Source organism: Triturus cristatus, chromosome 9 (genome assembly GCF_964204655.1).
Source record: "Triturus cristatus chromosome 9, aTriCri1.1, whole genome shotgun sequence".
NCBI classification, from domain to species: domain Eukaryota; kingdom Metazoa; phylum Chordata; class Amphibia; order Caudata; family Salamandridae; genus Triturus; species Triturus cristatus.
The window spans coordinates 233935950-233953766 of record NC_140592.1 but is presented as its reverse complement, the minus strand read 5'-3'; the positions used below and the strand labels follow the sequence as shown (position 1 = coordinate 233953766).

Here is a 17817-nt window from a genome sequence, read left to right as displayed (position 1 = left end):
GGCCTTACCTTAGAATGGCTTCAGAGTGGCCTGTTGGGCAGGCCAGGGGAAGGGGATCTCTCCAGTGGGCTCTAATGAGTTGCTCACACAAATATGAATGTCGATGTGAAACTGTGCGCTTTTCGCAGTGAACTTCAAAGATGCTGCGAGATTGGATGTCAGGGGAGACCAGATATACAGTTTAGGCCTGCTTTTCTAGGGACACCTGGTACCACAGCTCACTAAACTAGTTTGGGTGAGATCCATGCTGTTTTACCAGCAGAGGTATCAAGCACAAAGGAGATGAAGAGTCAGTGTAGGACCCACTCCTTTGCTAAAATGGCTATGTAAAGCAGTGTCTGGCCATTGATCTGCATAGTAGACTTGGAGTCTTCACACCTCATGAAGATTACTAGCCTATAAAGGTTATGAAGTAGGCCAGGTTAGCAAGAAAGAACCTGCTTTACTCAGTGTGAGCCACCCCGGACAGAGAGAACTGTATATAATTCTCAGAGAAGGATCAGGAAAACTGATCTTGTGGCAGAAGGGACTAAATTGGCAGAAGAATGTGCACTTCAAGTGGAACAAACCCGTATGATTGTTTGAATCCTTAACATGCATTCTATGGAGTGACCTACCGAGTGGTCCTAAATTGGTACCCGGTGGCTGGCAGAGGTGTATCTCAGAGAAACATTTGGGTCCTGATGTGCAAATTGTGCATTTATCTAAGAGTGTGATTTATACACTAGCTATAAAGTAGTGGAGCACTTACAGCAGTGAAGGAATGTGAGCGGCACTATGTAAGAGGGAGGTTATGACAGTGTGAGTGGAGGAATGGTGGAAGTAGGACGCTCTACTTGGGAATATGAGAGCAGGGAACACTGCAAAGCATTGAAAGTGGCTGTCAGAACAAACTACCAAGCTCTCTCTTTCTATCTATGCTCCTATAAACTTAACACAGCTCAGGCCCCTATCTCTTCTCTACACAAAGTAGACTCTTTACTAGAACAGAGGGGAAGGGCAGACTATAAAAGAAATAGAAGGAAACGGGGGGTACTGTAGAATATAGTGTTCACGGATTCTGTGCATGTTCTATGTTTTTGTATGACTACATGTTAAGCTTTGTATGTGCTGGTATTGTTTTTGTTTTTATGACAAAATCTCAATAAAAAGTTTTGAAATTAAAAAGCATTGAAAGTGGGTACTAATTAATAATATACAGTTTACAATTGGCTCAAAACAAGAGAGTACCAATCGCCCAGAACTGATCACTGGAGGCTCGGGCAAGAATATAGCAATCATTAACTCACTGTTCAGGGCAGGAATCACCACAATCTAGTCAACTAGCAGCTCATGGTGGAAGGGTGGAGATCACTGAAGTATAGCTCACAATTGGCACATAAATATCTTCCATTACAAGATGGACATTCAAGATTGACTATATTTTCTTTATACAGTAATGCTTTTGAGACATTTTTAAGTACAAAAAAATCCTTTCTCGTTGAATTGTTTCACTAGCAAATAATGGATTCTGTGTCAGTTGTATATTACCATTTAATTTAGGGAATTTCCCAATACCTCTTGCTAATTTCTTCTCCTGCTGATAACACAGCCGGCAATTTAAAAAGTGGCGTTCAAGATTTGCGTTATTTCCTTTTCTGTAATTATTCAAACTGTTGGGAAAATTATGAGGATTTTGGGGTAATTATGTGAAATACCAATCTCTCATTTAGTGTTATATTTTAGCATGAAATGTGTCCTCATTTTTTTATGCAAGGATGCATTTCGCAATTAAAAAACGAAAAACACTTTTGCCTTAAACAACATCTGCTCATGTTCTGGTTGTTTACATTGTTATCAAGATCCCACACTATACTTTTGCCACAAATATTGGCATACACACACGATGTGGTGTAATGGCATAATTTGGGAAATTTTACATAACTTGAATTTCCCAAAATTACATGAATTGCGTTGGCGTTTACATTTCTGACAGGCTTAATTCTAAGGATGGTAAAAAGTTGGTACTTGGAACACATGGACAGTAAAATAGCTTATCATAATAACCCAACATTAAAAAAAGTATTTGAGATGGTAAACTCTGCTCTCGTTAGTAATGCATTTATTGGTGCTGCTAAAAATATGGTCTGAAGTGTACTTGACAACTAGCTGCACATTAATCTTTGGGACGCTTCTAGTGGAAATGCACCGTGAAGCCAAGCCTCATTATTTTGGTTGGAATAACAATCCCTAGCAATTGACCAGCACAGATCTAGACAACGTGGGTGGTTTCCTACCTAACTCATTACAAAGTAAATAAAGAGGCTACTTATAAAGAGAAGCGGAAACTAACGTGTAAACTTGAACATTGCAATTATCATCACTTTTATCCGTTGTATGAAGCAGTATCACTCACATTCAAACAAGTGATGTCTTGTAAAATAATCCTAAAAAAAATATCTTTCTTCCACAGTCTTTCGATATGATTTTCTAAATTTTACTTTGTGTTTTTATGTCAAATCCTTTTCTAGGTCTGGCTTGACACTGAAGTTGTGTGCAAACCCATTGTTACTAATAATTTAAAATATGTTAAGCTTCCGCTCCTCTAGGGGACTATTTCCCACTCACTTCGCACTATTGGCTGTTTGGTGTATTTTCCCTCTGATGTGAAGAGCATCCATTGCAATGCATGATGGGCTATTTTACATTTCAAAAGAAAACTGGATCATCACACATTAAATTATTTATCTCATAGACGCGTTATATACAGAAAATGATTGCTTTTTCATTTTGCTTTTCCTCTGCAGTAGGTTTTATAAGAATGTTTTTTAAGAATGTTTGGGTCAGGTCTCAAAATGTATGCAAGATATATTGCTTTGTCGGTGCTTATTTTCAAATAGTGGCTGTATTTACACCAGCGACCTCCCCAAGCAACCAAGCAATGAGGTTTGGGTGGGGATCTAGCAAAACAACTGACTGCTTAGAGGATATTGCATCACTCACAGTTGGCAAGCAATTGTTTGAGCTGTTAAACCTTTTCAAGAAAACCTTTTACTTTTCTTATTCCTTTTGTATAAATGTATCTCATGTGACTTCCTGGAAGACTGACATGGCTTCGTCCCTCATGGACCAAAGTCAGGTACCCAAGACCGAAGTCCATGTCTAAGAACTTCTAGCACAATAGCGATGGATCTGGAAGGGTTCTAGACCACCAAAGGGATTTGGCTTTGTGGCTAACCTGATGATTTTGAAGGCTGAGGCCTCGCTTTCAATCTGGTTCTGGCACTTTATCAAAAATACTGTGGTCCTAGAAAAATAACTACAAATGTTACCTTTAAAATGCAATTGGTAATTTGGGGATTGTCATTGCATAAATTAATGATGTAAATCTCAACTTGATGTATATGAGATGGCATCGTCATGATGTAAAGATCTCTGGGGCTCCTCAGCTAGGTTAATAAATACCACTATGTACATATATTTCCATGTTGAGTCATGTAGGTAATACCAAATATTTTACTGATATCAGCTTCTGACAAAAATAGCTGCATCTTTAGTTGAGCTGCCTTGGCAAACGACCAGAGTGTCTGAGACACTTTCTACCTTGGATCTTGAGGATTTACTAAAACTTAATCTGCTTTAATCCTTCCAGATATTAACGAATGTGTGGCAGAGCAACACACGTGTCAGAGGGGCGAGCGCTGCATAAACAGCGTGGGATCCTTCACGTGTCTGAAGGAAGTCGTCTGCGATACAGGCTTCGAAAACAAGGACGACATCTGTGTGGGTAAGGACGTGTTTCAAATGAAGTTAGTGTTTGTGTTTTTAATGCTGGCCTGTGCATAAGTCATTCAGGCAATAATTTGAAACACTTCTATCCTTAAGCAGATATGTAAATATTGGGTACAAAAGATATCGTCACAAATAACATTTGCACCTAGCATTGGGTGTCATTTCGACCAGACAATCGTCCATCAGGACTTGCTGGACAGACTGTTAATATTCTGTCCTAACCATTAAGCTTTTCCTCTCCTGCGGGGGGCAGTGCCTTTACAATTCAAGTAGTTTGTCATTACTTGTTTTTGAGCATGTACAGCAGGTGCAGTGGCCCCGGGGTCAAGGGGTCTGTGGGGCCCATTGCACCCCAAATACAGCTGTTTTACTACAAAACCAGGGGATGGTGGGTCATTTTTCTTGCTTGCACGAGTGCCCATGACACCTTTGCGTTACCACTGTGTAAAGATGTTCACCACAGGGTAGGAAATATCAAATGCTCCATCTTCTCATTAACGTATAGTCTCAAATTAACAAAACCACCAGTGTTGAGTCACAGTTACATTAAGATCCTGTAGACATTAAGGGGTCTATTAGCATGGCGGTCGGAAAATCACTCCAACCGCCATGGTAGCGGGAAAACACCGCCCGCCAGGACCGTGGGAAAACCGCAGGTCCAATTATTATGCTCCGCAGTGGAAATCCAACAGCGGCGGTCAGATAGCGGTGGTTAACATTGTGGCGGGCGGTGCTGCCAGCAGCACCGCTGCGATGTCCAAACAAGCATGTCCTGCGTGTCCCTGCACTGTTTTGCAGGCACTGCACAGTGTCTGCCACCTGGTACAGTGACATGTAGGGGGGTACCATGGGTACCCCCCAGAGCACCCACCCCCCCCAACACATTGGGGGTCCGCAATGGACCCCCGGAGACATTCTCCGCACGCCTTTCCATGGTGGTTCCACTGCCGCGTAAAGCTGGCTACCGCCGGCATCATAATCGTGCCGGCGGTGCTTGGCCCTAATCCGCCACAATTGTAGCGGTCCAGCTCCGCACACCAGGCAAGTGGGCGGACTGCAACCGGCGGAAAAGTGGCGGGCGGAAAATCACACCGCTGCGGTCACAACCGCAATGCTAATCGGACAGGCGGTGTTCAGGGCTTCGATGGCGAGCGGATGTCCGCCGCCGATCCGGCGGTTACTACCGACCACCCGGCGAAGGATATCTGCCCTTCATCCTAATGGACCCCTTAGTTGGCAGCGTACTTGTGACTTATGAGCACTAATAGTATGCATCTATGTCTTATTTGCATCAGGTCATGTTTTGAAACATTATTTTATTTTTATTTTTTTTGTAATGCACACAAAACAGCAAAATCCGTTTCATAGCACTTTGGGTGGTATGAAGGGGTTTACATAGGAAATACAGGTGTAACTGTAGTATTCTCCGAAGGTGACAGGTTTTTGGGTCTGCCAGTAAAAGAGGTTGGTGTAGTTATGGATTAGGCTGGAGGCATCGAGGTGGGCGTTCACCAGGTGCCGCATTTTGTAAAAGGCACAGCCAGTGTGTCTCCTGAGGGCCTCTTTATCTCTGCGTTCATGTCTAGAACAGGGCGGGGCAGAAGGAAAGTCTTTCCCTCATTTGCTTGCGGTCCCTCCACCAAGCAAATGAGGTAATCCGCAAATGAAAATCATGCTGGTACAATATGTGCACTGACTCTGTCACTATATATAAAACCCGGCTTTTTACAGCCGCATCGGCCTTCCTTAACAATCATATCTTTCTGCCCTTACAACCCAGCGCCAAGACGCCTCGGCATTCGAGCGCTATACAAGCACTAAACATAAACATAAACTATACCAGAAGGGACTGTGCAAATGTCTACAGTCTCTTCTGTAATACCAAAGTGCCCCGGGGGCCCAGAAAGTGGGCTCACACACCAGTTGCACCTCTGAAGCACTTTGTGTAATACAGCCCCAGGTGTACAGACAATAAATAGTAGGTACGGATGAACTGACTCCAGGTAAAATCTTCAATCAGTTCACCTACCAAGGTAGAGTGGTACAGCCTTGGATGAGGGATACGCGTAGGCACTTTAGAGTAGGGGGTGATAAAGATTTATCTTGGAATTAATCTGTCATCAGTCCCTTATAGAATATTAGGAAGTCTCTTTCAAATCTCTGAAGTATAGGTATTTTATGTTATTTATTGTGTATATGGTGGTACATGATACCCATGGCAGCTCAGATATTATAATGTAGTTATCTCCCACATGTCAGCCACAGTGAGGGTGCTGCTTGCATTCTGGCAAACATGCACCAGAGGAAGTTGCACATGGCTAACATCATGGTTGTCAGAGCAGGAAGGTAAATCAGAATTTGCTAGTGAGAGATCTCAGTCTCTTATGTCAAGATAACTCTTGGCAAGTACAGCAGTGTCAGCCTTACATCAAAGCAGCTATCTACTGTAGAAGGATGTCTGGCTCCTTGGATATTCCTAGCACCCATACCTCTGTTGTGCATTCCTCAGTCTTTACAGCTGATATCAGCACTTTTATCCTCTCATTTAGACCAGCACACATTGGTTTTGTTATTTGTTTTGCAGTTTTACAAAACACGATGATTATAAAAAAATAAAAAAAAATGTAGAGCTCCTGCGATAACAAAGTTACATATGTTGCAGACATTGATACCAGTCATGGTTAGCCCGAAGCAGCAGCTGGTACACCAGGCTTACCCTTGCTATGCCTCCCTCAAATCTAGTAAGGTGGAAGCAGGGACAGAAAATAAACAGGGCTTTAACAACTTTTAACTTCTGTAGTTTCCACCACGCGCCCTCCCCGAGCTACTCAGCAGCCTATAGGAAGCTAATGAAGCATTAGTAGGGATGGAAACAGAAGTTTGTCCTGAGACTTAATAGAGGTGTGTATCTAGTTGTGCTTTACTTTTTCTTCAGCATATGCGTGGCAAGGACCTGGTTTGACACAGCTGAGAACCTTCTTTGATTTCATGTGCAGGGCCTGACCACGTGATCTACTGACTCGACCCAGGTGTGGACTGAGGAACTAAAAGAAACCCTGGCAAAAATGCTCAAACCAACCCTGCTCCCTTTATCTTCTTGTGCTGTTCCTCTCTTTCCATCCATCCATCCTCTCTTTCCCCCTCTCTGATAGACTTCTCTCTACATTTGTCTTCCCTCCCTCTCTTTCTTTCTTTCTCTCTTGAAGCTTCCCGTTTCTGTTGCAATTCTGTTGCTATGAACCTCGGGGAGCTGGGGAAAGTGGCAAAGGCAGCAGGAGCACGCCTGGAATTTCAAGACCCGCCTCTGTGCCGCGGGCTCCAGGCGACTGGGGAAATGCTCTATGAAATAAAAGGCTTGTCCGGAATGGACACGACCCTAATTTGTGGCAAAGCATAATTTGAGCCAGTGGATTTGGGTGCTTTGCACCGGCACTTAATCGTCAACACCGGCGCCTTAATCGTCAACACCGGCGCTCATAGTGCAAACTCAACCCAAAGGTATTGGAGCACTTTTCATGAATACCAGTTAAGAACACATTCATTTTTGTAGGCACTGGGAGATTAAGTGATTTGCCTAGAATCACAGGATGTTGAGCCTATGCTTAAGACTCAAACCTGGTTCTGCAGTTCCAAAGTCGGCAGCTCTGACTGTTATGCCACGTCCTCTCCCCACTTGTAGGGTTTCATGGTTAGTAGTTCTGTTATAGGCGGTGCTAATAGGATCAATGGGCTGGTGCAAGCTGCCTCCTGACAAGAGCCCCGGCACTATTTATTTCACAAATTAACCACTGGTCTGTGGACCATGAGTCTTGTGGCCATAGAATTGTCTTTTTAAGCCGAACCTTCTCAGATTCCACCTCACTATGAAATAAAGTATTACATCATTAAATAGCTGATGAACAATGAAGTTAAAAGTGGGTCACCTGTTTCAGGAGAGGGTTGAGGTCCATGGACTGAAACAAGTAGAAAAGCTAACAATTCGATTGCCTGTGATGCACCAAATCATTGGAAGACCTTGAGTAGTGTCCTGATCCCGGGCACTTAAATGTGTTCAGCTGCTTTTTAGTACTTTACAGATTTCTAAAATAAGGAACAGGTAAGCTTATTAAAAAAGAACTCAACCTTAATACAATTCTGACTTTTGAGGTGACCCACCCATCCATGCACTTGAAACAGTGTGAAGTCTTACGTCAGAACCCTGCCTTTTCTAAACTCTCACATTCCCCCCGAGAGTGTTTCTTGTTTCTAAGAAATATTCCTGTGTTCTAATTCTTTCCATCCTACGTGCACAGAGAGGAAGTTCTCTATATTCCTAAGAAGAATGTGCTTTGTTATTTACTCCTTGGTAACAAGGCACACTTTCAAATGTTTGCTGCTAGAAAATAAGCAAAGGGACGTGCAGACGGGGCCTCCGATTTAAAATGTATCACAATGGCTGGAAATGAGCAGGAAACACAAACTACAGCAAAACGAGCACATGTTTGCATGGAAACACGTTGCTTGCACAGCCAAAACTAGACATCAGCTCCCTCCTTGTGTATAAACATAGTGATCAAATGTGATCTCTAAGAAGAAATTTTCTAATACCAAACCCTTGCCTCCTTTGGCAGTACACACTCACCGCGCCCGCTCATTTTTGGAAAGAGAGATTCAGCTGTCACGTAGAGAATGTGCATTAATGCCTACTCCTAGTAGGGAAAGTTGCTCTACTCTCACACTACTATCCTACTAAAGGTCCCACATGCAGTTGGCTTTTTTGTCTCTAGTGGGGATCTTGGACAGGAGGTGAGGTGCAGATGCATTCAGAGAAGTGATCTAAAGCAAGTATTGGGATACACTGTGCTTCAGATTGGCCAGCAATCAATATATATATTCATTAATGCAATATAAAGTCATAAAGCATTATGCCTTCTAACTTACTGACCAGCTACTATCAGGCACATGCATCAAGCTAGGATTTTGCGAGTCCTTAAATGCGAATATTAAGGATTCGCAATTAAGGACTCACAAACTCCTATGCATGTAGGAATCACTATAATAATAACGATTCCTACACATTCCTTATTTGCGACTCGCAAATTGCGAGTCGCAAATAAGGAATAGCTTCCCATTCATTCCTATGGGCCTACATGCCCATAGGAATGAATGGGAAATTGCGCATGCAATTTCAAGGGTGCAAGGGTGTCAAAAGGACAGCCTGTTGCACCCCTGAAATTGATCCGTGCACATATGTTGCGCACACACATGTTTCAAGGACATGTGTGTCTAACCAACAACTTTGAAAAATGCACTTTAGTGCACTTTTCACAGTTTTCGCTATTTACCATGTGGTATGATTCCATGGTAAACAGCGGGCCCAAATAGCGAAATCGCTATTTTTAAAGGCATCTTGCATTGCATTTAACGAATCGCAATTTGCCATTCCTTAAATGCAATCGCAATTTAAGAAATCGCAAACATTTGCGATTTCTTACATTGAGAGTGGCAAGTTGTTTCATGCATCGCAAAAGCTATTTTTGCGATCGCAAACGGCCGATTTTTGTGCACCGTTTGCGATCGCAAAAAGCTTTGATGCATGTGCCTGTTTGTTGTGATGTAGCGTTTAAAAGTTTGAGAATCGTAGGGGTGCGTTATATTCACTGTTAGTCGGCACCCGCATATAACCAAATGTGTACTCAGGGATTTCGTGTGCAATGTATTACAACTGTATAACCTATATCGATTTTAAGTAGAAGTGCTAGCTATGTACAAGCACATGGTAAACGTAGTAGAGAAATGTATAGTGTTTAGCTACGGGAAATGCAATGTGGTGTTAGAAATGTGTTCCCCAGACTTCGTGTCTGTAGGTTGTTTAGGTTGACCACACATGAAAGAAAGACGTAAATGTCAATACTGTGATTGAAACCTGCTTGTGTAACCGAAGTAGTGGCCAGAATTCGCATATATCGTTGAGGCGAAAGGCCTGGTATTTTCTTATGTTAGCCAAGGGCAATAGGCCAAAAAGGATTTATTCCAGTAGAGGTTTTAGGCTGTAGTAAATTGCAACCTAAAAGATGTGAAGAATGTCTGCTTTGCATGATTTCACCCCAGGTGCAAGGACAGTTGCTCGTTAGTAGAGAAGCTCTTTGTTCGTAATTTGAATTATGTAGAGAAAGCCAGACATGGGAGTGTATTGGAATGTGCCAATCGTAACTCCTAGTGCGGATGGCGTCTGGGACTCAAGGCCAAGCGATGGACGATGGAACTGGACTGCGATCTGTGGAAAAGTACTGAAAGACGACCCCGGAAGGAGAGGAGGCGCAAAGGGCGTGTTCGGAGACTTGGGGTACTGTATTAGGGACAGCGCCCCGAGGGTGGGGGCAGAGCAGAGCGGGGCAGCCCAAAGCAGAGGACGGCTAGGCGAAGGGTAGAGGGGGCAATTTAGACCAAGCTCTCGAAGTGAGGACTTCTTAGGAAGTTTCGCTCTGACACCTTTATTCGATGAGGGTCTCAAGGGATTGCTAAGTAGGGATGTCATCTAGTGCAGAGTAGGGACAGAGATGGTATGGTTCAGTGTCCCTAGTATCGACATTTGCTTGGTGGTGTTCTACCTCATGCTTTTAGAGATTGTACTTTTAGTTATTTTTAGCCGTATGCGGATTCTTCGTAGAGTAGCTTTTGTGTTAGTGCCTATGTACATGTTGTGCCTCGTATTGAGGACTCTGTATCTGCAAATCTTTATGCTGATAATAAAAACCAGAGAGCCAAGAGATTAAGTCTCGAGTCCTTGATTATGGAAAATTGTAGACTGTAATTGTGATAACAGTGATTTTCCCTCCATGCTATTAGGCAAGTAAAAAGTTCCATCTGACCAGAGTGGGTTCCAGTAGATAATTGCGGGATACTAAAATGGGCCAGAGCAGTTGGTAGCAAACGAGGATGGTTTCTTACTGATAGCGAGGGAAGATTAGACAAGGATAAGTGACCCTTGAGGCCCGAGAGACGATAAGTGATGCTGAATCATCAGATGGCGAGCAGCAGACGGCGGCAGATGAGCATCGACGGCGAGTAGCAGCACGGCCGAAAGCAGCAGTTCCAGGAGTGAGTATGAAAATGAAATGTTGTAGATTGCGGTGTTGATTTGTTGTGTGATGTCTTGCGGAGTTGTTGTGTATGTCGTGTGATTGTGAGATCAGGCTGTGAGCGCGCGCAGCCCGGGAATTGTGGTGTAGAAGACACCTGAGATAGATTTTGTTGACCACCCAAAGGAGATCGTGAGGTACCATCGATCACCTGGACCGAGATAGGGGGAGCGAATGCGTGTGTGTATGGCAACTTAACGCTGGTCGTGGGTTGTGGTGAGCAGATCGGAGTGTTAGTAACCTATCAGAGGCGTTTTTGTCTGGCCGGACGGGGGCAGACGGGCGCCAATCGAGGTCAACAAGGTCGAGAGACTGTGGACGGACAGTCAGAGGCTGTGGACGGACAGCCAGAGATATAACTTAATTGGTTATTTCAGTGTATGAATGGGACGTGAGTAAAGCGTGAAACGAGTTTGGAGAAGGGAACTGCTGCGAACGAAGGAAAGTGACGTCAGAGAGTGTCGCGCTGTGATAGGCCGGTTGGTGTGAGTCGCGCTGTTATTGGAGGATTCGAGAACAAGAAGTAAATAGAGCGCGAGATCGAATTTGCTCATCATGAAGTGTCTTAGGGCTTTGCGAGAGTTGTGTAGAGGTGATAGGCATGTGGTTGTCCGCGGGGGAGAAGAAGCTCCTCCCGAGGATACACCGGCACATTACATGGCACAGAATGTGGGGTTACATACTATCGTTTGGATCGAGAATTGGCACAAGGTTACGCAAGGTGAGGGGGAATTAGCTTTCCCGAGGTACGGCTCATTTAGATTAGCGGTGCTGTACCAACTGAAGACGGTGATGGGGTCCTTAAAACCCTTGCCAAGACCAGCACAGTTTGAAGCGTTACATGCGTGGATTAGAGCAGCGCATGATAAAGAAAAGGGAAGAAGTCAGGAGAGGATGAGGAAGTCGATTAGGGCATTTCAGGATGCCAAGTGGGACGCAGCAGAGAGAAGATGGAGAGTGCAGACAATTGAGGAAGCGAAACTGTATCCCGCGATAATGGAGGAGACAGGAACAAGGAATGGGAAAGCACGGAAAGAGGATAGTGATTCTGATGATGATGTATTACAAAGATTGCTAGACGAGAGACCACCCCCTTATAATCCAGATGAAGCGGATGATAGGTGGGGTGAGAGGGGAGACTCTAGGAGGGTAACAATCCAGCCTGAGACCCGAGTGGAAGGGTTGGTTTCGTTTGAAACTGCGAGTTCACAGGGTCAGTCTGAGTCTAGCCGAAGGATTGAAGGAGAGATGAGGTTACCGGATGCATTGAGGGTACCGGTCACCATTGGACCGATTGTGTCTATATACAGCCCGGAATCAGAGGCGAGAGAGAGGTCTGAACGAGAGGCAGAGAGAAGTAGGCGAGAAAGTGGGGAAAGTGAGTTGGAAGGGGCAACGGCCCGACCTCCAAGCCCAGTACAATGGAGTACACCATTAGCAGCGGTGTCAGATACATCTAGGGGCGAAGAGGACGAGAGACCGGTGAGGCCGAGGACTCTGATGGAGTCAAGATCAGATTCAGGGTCATGGGTACCACCAAAGAAGCAAATGAGCTGGAATATGGGCCGAGCGGGGACAACCCCAGTTGCCTTTACGAGCCATTCTGCTCCTATAGAACTACCAGAAGAAAGGAGAGAGCAGGAGCCGGAATGCGAGTATGATGAGGGACGTGGAGCAAGTTGTCAGGTGTTGAAAGGAGCCTTGAAGGCAGGAATGATAGATGTAGTAAGACTTAAAGCAGAGGCGGATGAAATAATATATGGGAATCTACCTCTTGAGAGAGTGGTGGCATATACTCCGGATGAATTGCTTTTTGTAGCAAAAGATGTGACTCGAAAAGCACGAGTGGCACATGAGAAACTGGCAGGTTTGGCTAGAGAATATGGGGTGGATCTATCCAAGACTAGAGCATTGCAAGGGAACCATAGGATGCATTGTACCGAGCGGGAATTGGAAGAGAAAAGAGTGGTTGGTCTGAGGTCACATACTAGGGAACTGATTGTAGCTATGAGAATATGGCTGATGCTCGACAAATGGCAAGAGAAATGGGCTAGGAAAAGGAATTCTAGGGGAGCGAAAGGAGGGAGCTCTGAAGGAGATTTGCAGGAGGTAAAGATTCTTCCCTTGAGAGAGGTGGCGAATGGAGGATACGTGCATGTACCATGGAGCAGGGGGGATTTGGCCTCATTTACGAATGATTTTCCCAGGCTCAGGGAGAAGCCTGCAGAGTGGTACAAGCAAGTTGAGCGTTTCGTTAAGATTTCGAAGGTGTTGTGGATAGATCTGAACACCTTATTCGATATCGTGGTTCCGGGAGACCTGTGGAACGCATGTAAAATTGCTGTTGATTGGCCGGACTATGAGCCTGATAGGAACATAGTTACTAATGGTCCGTCGCCCGTGGTAATGAGGCTGTACGATAAGGTAATTACCTGGTTGAAATCGAAGGTTTCACCCCAAGATATCGATTGGGTGAAGATAGACAGGACAGTGCAGGAGCCCAAGGAGACAGTACATGAATTCTATGAGAGACTTTTGAAAGCTTTTAAGCAGTACAGTGGGTTAGATGAGCTGGAAACAAAGGACATGGGACAGTTTGTGTCTAAGTTCGTGCTGGGTTTGAAGCCCGAGGTCAGTCTTATGATACAGCAGCATTTGATCTGTTGGCAGAATAAGCCTGTAGACGAGATCTTGCGGTACGCCAGGTACTGCACGGATGAGATTGAGTCCAAGCACAAGAAGATGAAGGATAACTTATTGCTCATTCAGATGCAAGCTGCTCAGGGACCGCCGAATGGGGGTCAGGTGGGGCGGAGACAGGGAAATTATCAGACAGGGAATCAGAACGCACAGGGTCAGGGAAGGCCGAGGCCCGTTGACCCTAGGACAGGCATAGATGTAGCAATCTTGAAGAAGACGACAGCTTGTCACCAGTGTCACCAGGTGGGACATTGGAGGCGCGAGTGTCCCTTGAACCCCTATAATCAGCCGCAGATGGAGGGAGGAATGGGTCAGGTCCCTGGGGCGGAACCGGTACAGACGGTGACTGTACCGAGAACGATGCAAGGGGGGACAGGCGTCTCGCAGGTGCAGGTTCCCCAGCCACCCAGGATGCAGAACATACAGCAGGGAGCTCGGACTTATTTGCAGATGCCCATGTTCGAAGTGGAAGAGGAGAAGGATGCAGATTTGCTGGCGCAGTTAAGTTTGGGTCAGGACGATGATTGCCTGCTCAGGGCCATACTAGAAGTAGATCAGAAGGGACCCTTTGTGGAAGCCGAACTCGATGGACGCCCTACTACCTTTTTGGTAGATACGGGGGCTACCAGGTCAACCATAAGATCAGCAGTAGTTCCGGGGGTAGCCCTCTCGGGGGAAAGTATACAAGTGGTTGGAGTGGCGAACAAGAGACTAGTGAGCCCCTTAACGGAACCGATTCCAGTCAGGATAGGAAACTTTAGGGATCGACATCAGTTCGTGGTGTGCGATTCTAGTCCCGTTTGTCTGTTGGGAAGAGATTTATTGTGTAAGCTCAATTGCACAATTTACTGTACCCCGAGGGGAGTAGAGGTACAGACAAGAGATGATGACGCGACCTTTAAGGTTGCAAATCAGCGGGTGTGCGTGGAAATGTACCCGGCTTTGACAGTGGAGGAGCTTCCACAGGACTTGAGGGAGTCAGTTGCGACCGATGTGTGGGATCTAAGCGGAGAGGAGATCGGCTTAGTCAGGGGAGTGGAACCAGTGAAGATACAGGTTAAGCCAACCGCGGAATTCCCGAGAACCCCTCAGTATAAACTGTCGCCTGAGACGATTGCTGGGATCAAACCTGTGATTGAGTCTATGATTAGGCAGGGAATACTGGTGGAGATCATGGGTAGTCCATGTAATTCACCCATTATGGGACTGCAGAAACCGAGTGGGAAGTTCAGGATAGTGCAAGACCTGCGGAAAATAAACGACATAGTTGTTCCATGTTGTCCAGTGGTACCGAATCCATCTGTGATACTGTTCCAGATCCCATGCGAAGCTGGATGGTTCACAGTGATCGACTTGTGTCAGGCATTCTTTTCGATTCCCCTGCATGAAGAGAGTAGATTTCTTTTTGCCTTTAGGCTAGAAAATCGTATATTAACGTGGTGCCGTATCCCACAGGGGTATACGGAGAGCCCATCGATTTTTAATCAGCTCTTAAAGAAGAACCTTGAAGGTCTGGTGTTGCCGAAAAACTCTGTTTTGGTGCAATACATTGACGACCTGCTTGTTGCGTCAGAGACAGAAGACGCTTGCAGGGTCGATACCATTGCGTTGTTGAATTTCCTGGGAAAGAACGGTCACAAGGTGTCTCCAAACAAGCTGCAATACTGTTTACCTGAGGTACAGTATTTGGGGCACAGAATTGAGAAGGGTAAAAGGAAGGTGTCTCCAGATCGCATTGATGCGATTTTGAGAATGCCAGTTCCCTCGACGCAGAGGGAAGTTAGAATGTTTTTGGGAATGGTGGGCTATTGCCGCCAGTGGATCCCAAACTTTTCCTTTGAAGCGAAGCCTTTACAGCGGCTGACGCGAAAGGATGTAAGTGATCCGGTACCATGGGACGACGACTGTTTGAAATCATTTCTGAGGCTGAGAGAAGCCTTATGTAGCGCTCCTGCGTTGGGAATGCCGGATTATAACAAGGCATTTGCATTGTTCTGCTGCGAAAGAGAAGGTTGTGCATTAGCAGTGTTAACCCAGAATCATGGAGGTGTCCGTAGACCAGTTGCTTATTTCTCAGCTACTCTAGATCCAGTAGCTTCTGCGTTGCCCGGATGTCTCAGATCCGTGGCGGCAACAGGTGTCAGCATCGAGAGATGTGAGAGCATTGTGATGGGTCATCCACTTACTGTACATGTGCCACATTCTGTTGAATTGTTGATGACTAGGACTAAAACACAGCACCTCACGAATAATAGGCTGACTCGTTATGAGCAAGTTATTCTTGCAGCCGATAATGTGACATTGAAGAGGTGTGCTGTTTTAAATCCTGCTACACTGTTACCTGTTCTAAAAATAGATGATAATGAAGATTGTGAGGACCATGATTGTCTCGATGTGACTGAACTATGCACCAAACCGAGACCCGACATTGTCGATGAACCGCTCCCAGTGTCAGATGAGATTTTCTTCGTGGACGGTTCATGTTTAAGAGACAGTGTCGGTCGATTGAGAGCAGCGTTTGCTGTATGCACCATTACGGGGGTGGTTGAAGCCGCTTGTTTAGAAGGAGTACACTCCGCGCAGGTGGCTGAGCTCATTGCTTTGACTCGTGCCTGTTTGGCAGCCGACAAGATCCGTGTAACTATTTACACGGATAGCCAGTATGGGTTTGGTGTGGTTCATGACTTTGGACAGCTATGGTCCCAGAGAGGGTTTATGACGTCTTCAGGTTCTCCCATAAGAAATGGTGATCATGTGCGGAAATTGTTAAAAGCATTGCAAGGTCCTGATGAAATTGCTGTTGTTAAATGTGCAGCCCACACGAAGGGAAGCGACTTTGTCTCGTTGGGAAATAACTATGCAGACGAAGTAGCTCGATTTTGTGCAGAGCAGGGATGCAACTTTACTGAGATCCACATTGAGGAAACTGGGGAAGAGGTGGTGTACGGTCAGATGTTAGCAATGGCTGACACATGGGAGGAACTGAAGCAGCTTCAGGAAGGGGTCTCGGATCAGGAACGTGACAGTTGGATACGAGCTGGATGTGAGAAGGGAGATGTGGATATATGGGTTTCGAATGATGGACGAGCAGTGTTGCCGGAAAGTTTGTTGAACCCCATGGCGAGGTTGATACATGGTGCTGTACATCTTGGTAGGGATGCCATGATGAGAGTGTTTCGTCAGACTTGGTACAACCCGAAGTTTCGTGCAGTGGCTGAAACTGTGTGCCAGAGATGTGTCACTTGCCAACAGATGAATGTAGGGAAAAGAACTGCTGTGACATTGAGCCACATAGGGAGGTCAGGGGGACCTTTCAATAGGATGCAGTTGGATTTTGTCGAAATGCCGAAGTGTAATGGGTTGAGGTACATATTAGTGATAGTATGTGTCTTTTCCAGGTGGGTGGAGGCATATCCTACACGCAGATGCGACACACTCACCGTAGCGAAACTATTATTGAGAGAACTCATTCCTAGGTATGGGTTCCCGACGTCCTTTGAATCGGACAGAGGAACTCATTTCCACAGCGAAGTTATGAAATTGCTTTGTGCTGCTTTGAATATAGATCAGAAGTTACACTGTAGCTATAGACCAGAAGCTTCAGGGATAGTGGAGCAGGTGAATGGAACTCTAAAGGCTCGGATGGCGAAAGTGTGTTCGTCTACGTCTCTGAAATGGCCTGACGCATTACCTTTGGTCCTTATGAGCCTTCGAAGTGTGCCTGATAGAAGAACTGGGTTGTCACCCCATGAAATCCTCATGGGAAGAGCGATGCGTTTGCCTGCAATACCTGCTACTGCTCTGATAAATATCACTGATGATATGATCCTGGACTATTGTAAAGGCCTTGCTGACGTGGTCCGTTCTGTGTCTCAGCAGGTGCAGACAGCAACGGTTCCAGCTGCGAGTGACAGGTGCCACGACTTGGACCCAGGCGATTGGGTCCTAGTCCGAAAGCACGTGAGGAAGAGTTGTTTGGATGCTAGGTGGCGCGGCCCTTTCCAAGTGATCCTTGTCACGAACACCGCTGTCAAGTGTGGAGGTTTACCGAACTGGGTGCATGCTTCTCATACCCGTAGAGTTCCAGCACCCTTGGAAGATACAGCCCCTCTCGAGAACCAAGATCCCAGTGAGCCGACAGAATCGCCAGAGAGGGTCAGTCAAGCTGTAAGGGTTGCTGAAGTGGCTGATGGTGCACTGAATCGAGTTGAGGAAGAACGTGAAA

The 17817-nt window shown here is 45.6% G+C and overlaps 1 protein-coding gene across 2 annotated transcripts in view; it reads left to right on the top strand.

The window, feature by feature from the left end:
- The window catches only part of FBLN2 (fibulin 2), a 630642-nt gene that overhangs the window by 505090 nt on the left and 107735 nt on the right, over positions 1-17817 (top strand). For both annotated transcript variants that reach the window (XM_085624813.1, XM_085624812.1), the window contains one exon: positions 3632-3766. In XM_085624813.1, the coding sequence (XP_085480939.1) occupies positions 3632-3766 (135 nt within the window). The remainder of the gene's footprint in view (positions 1-3631; positions 3767-17817) is intronic.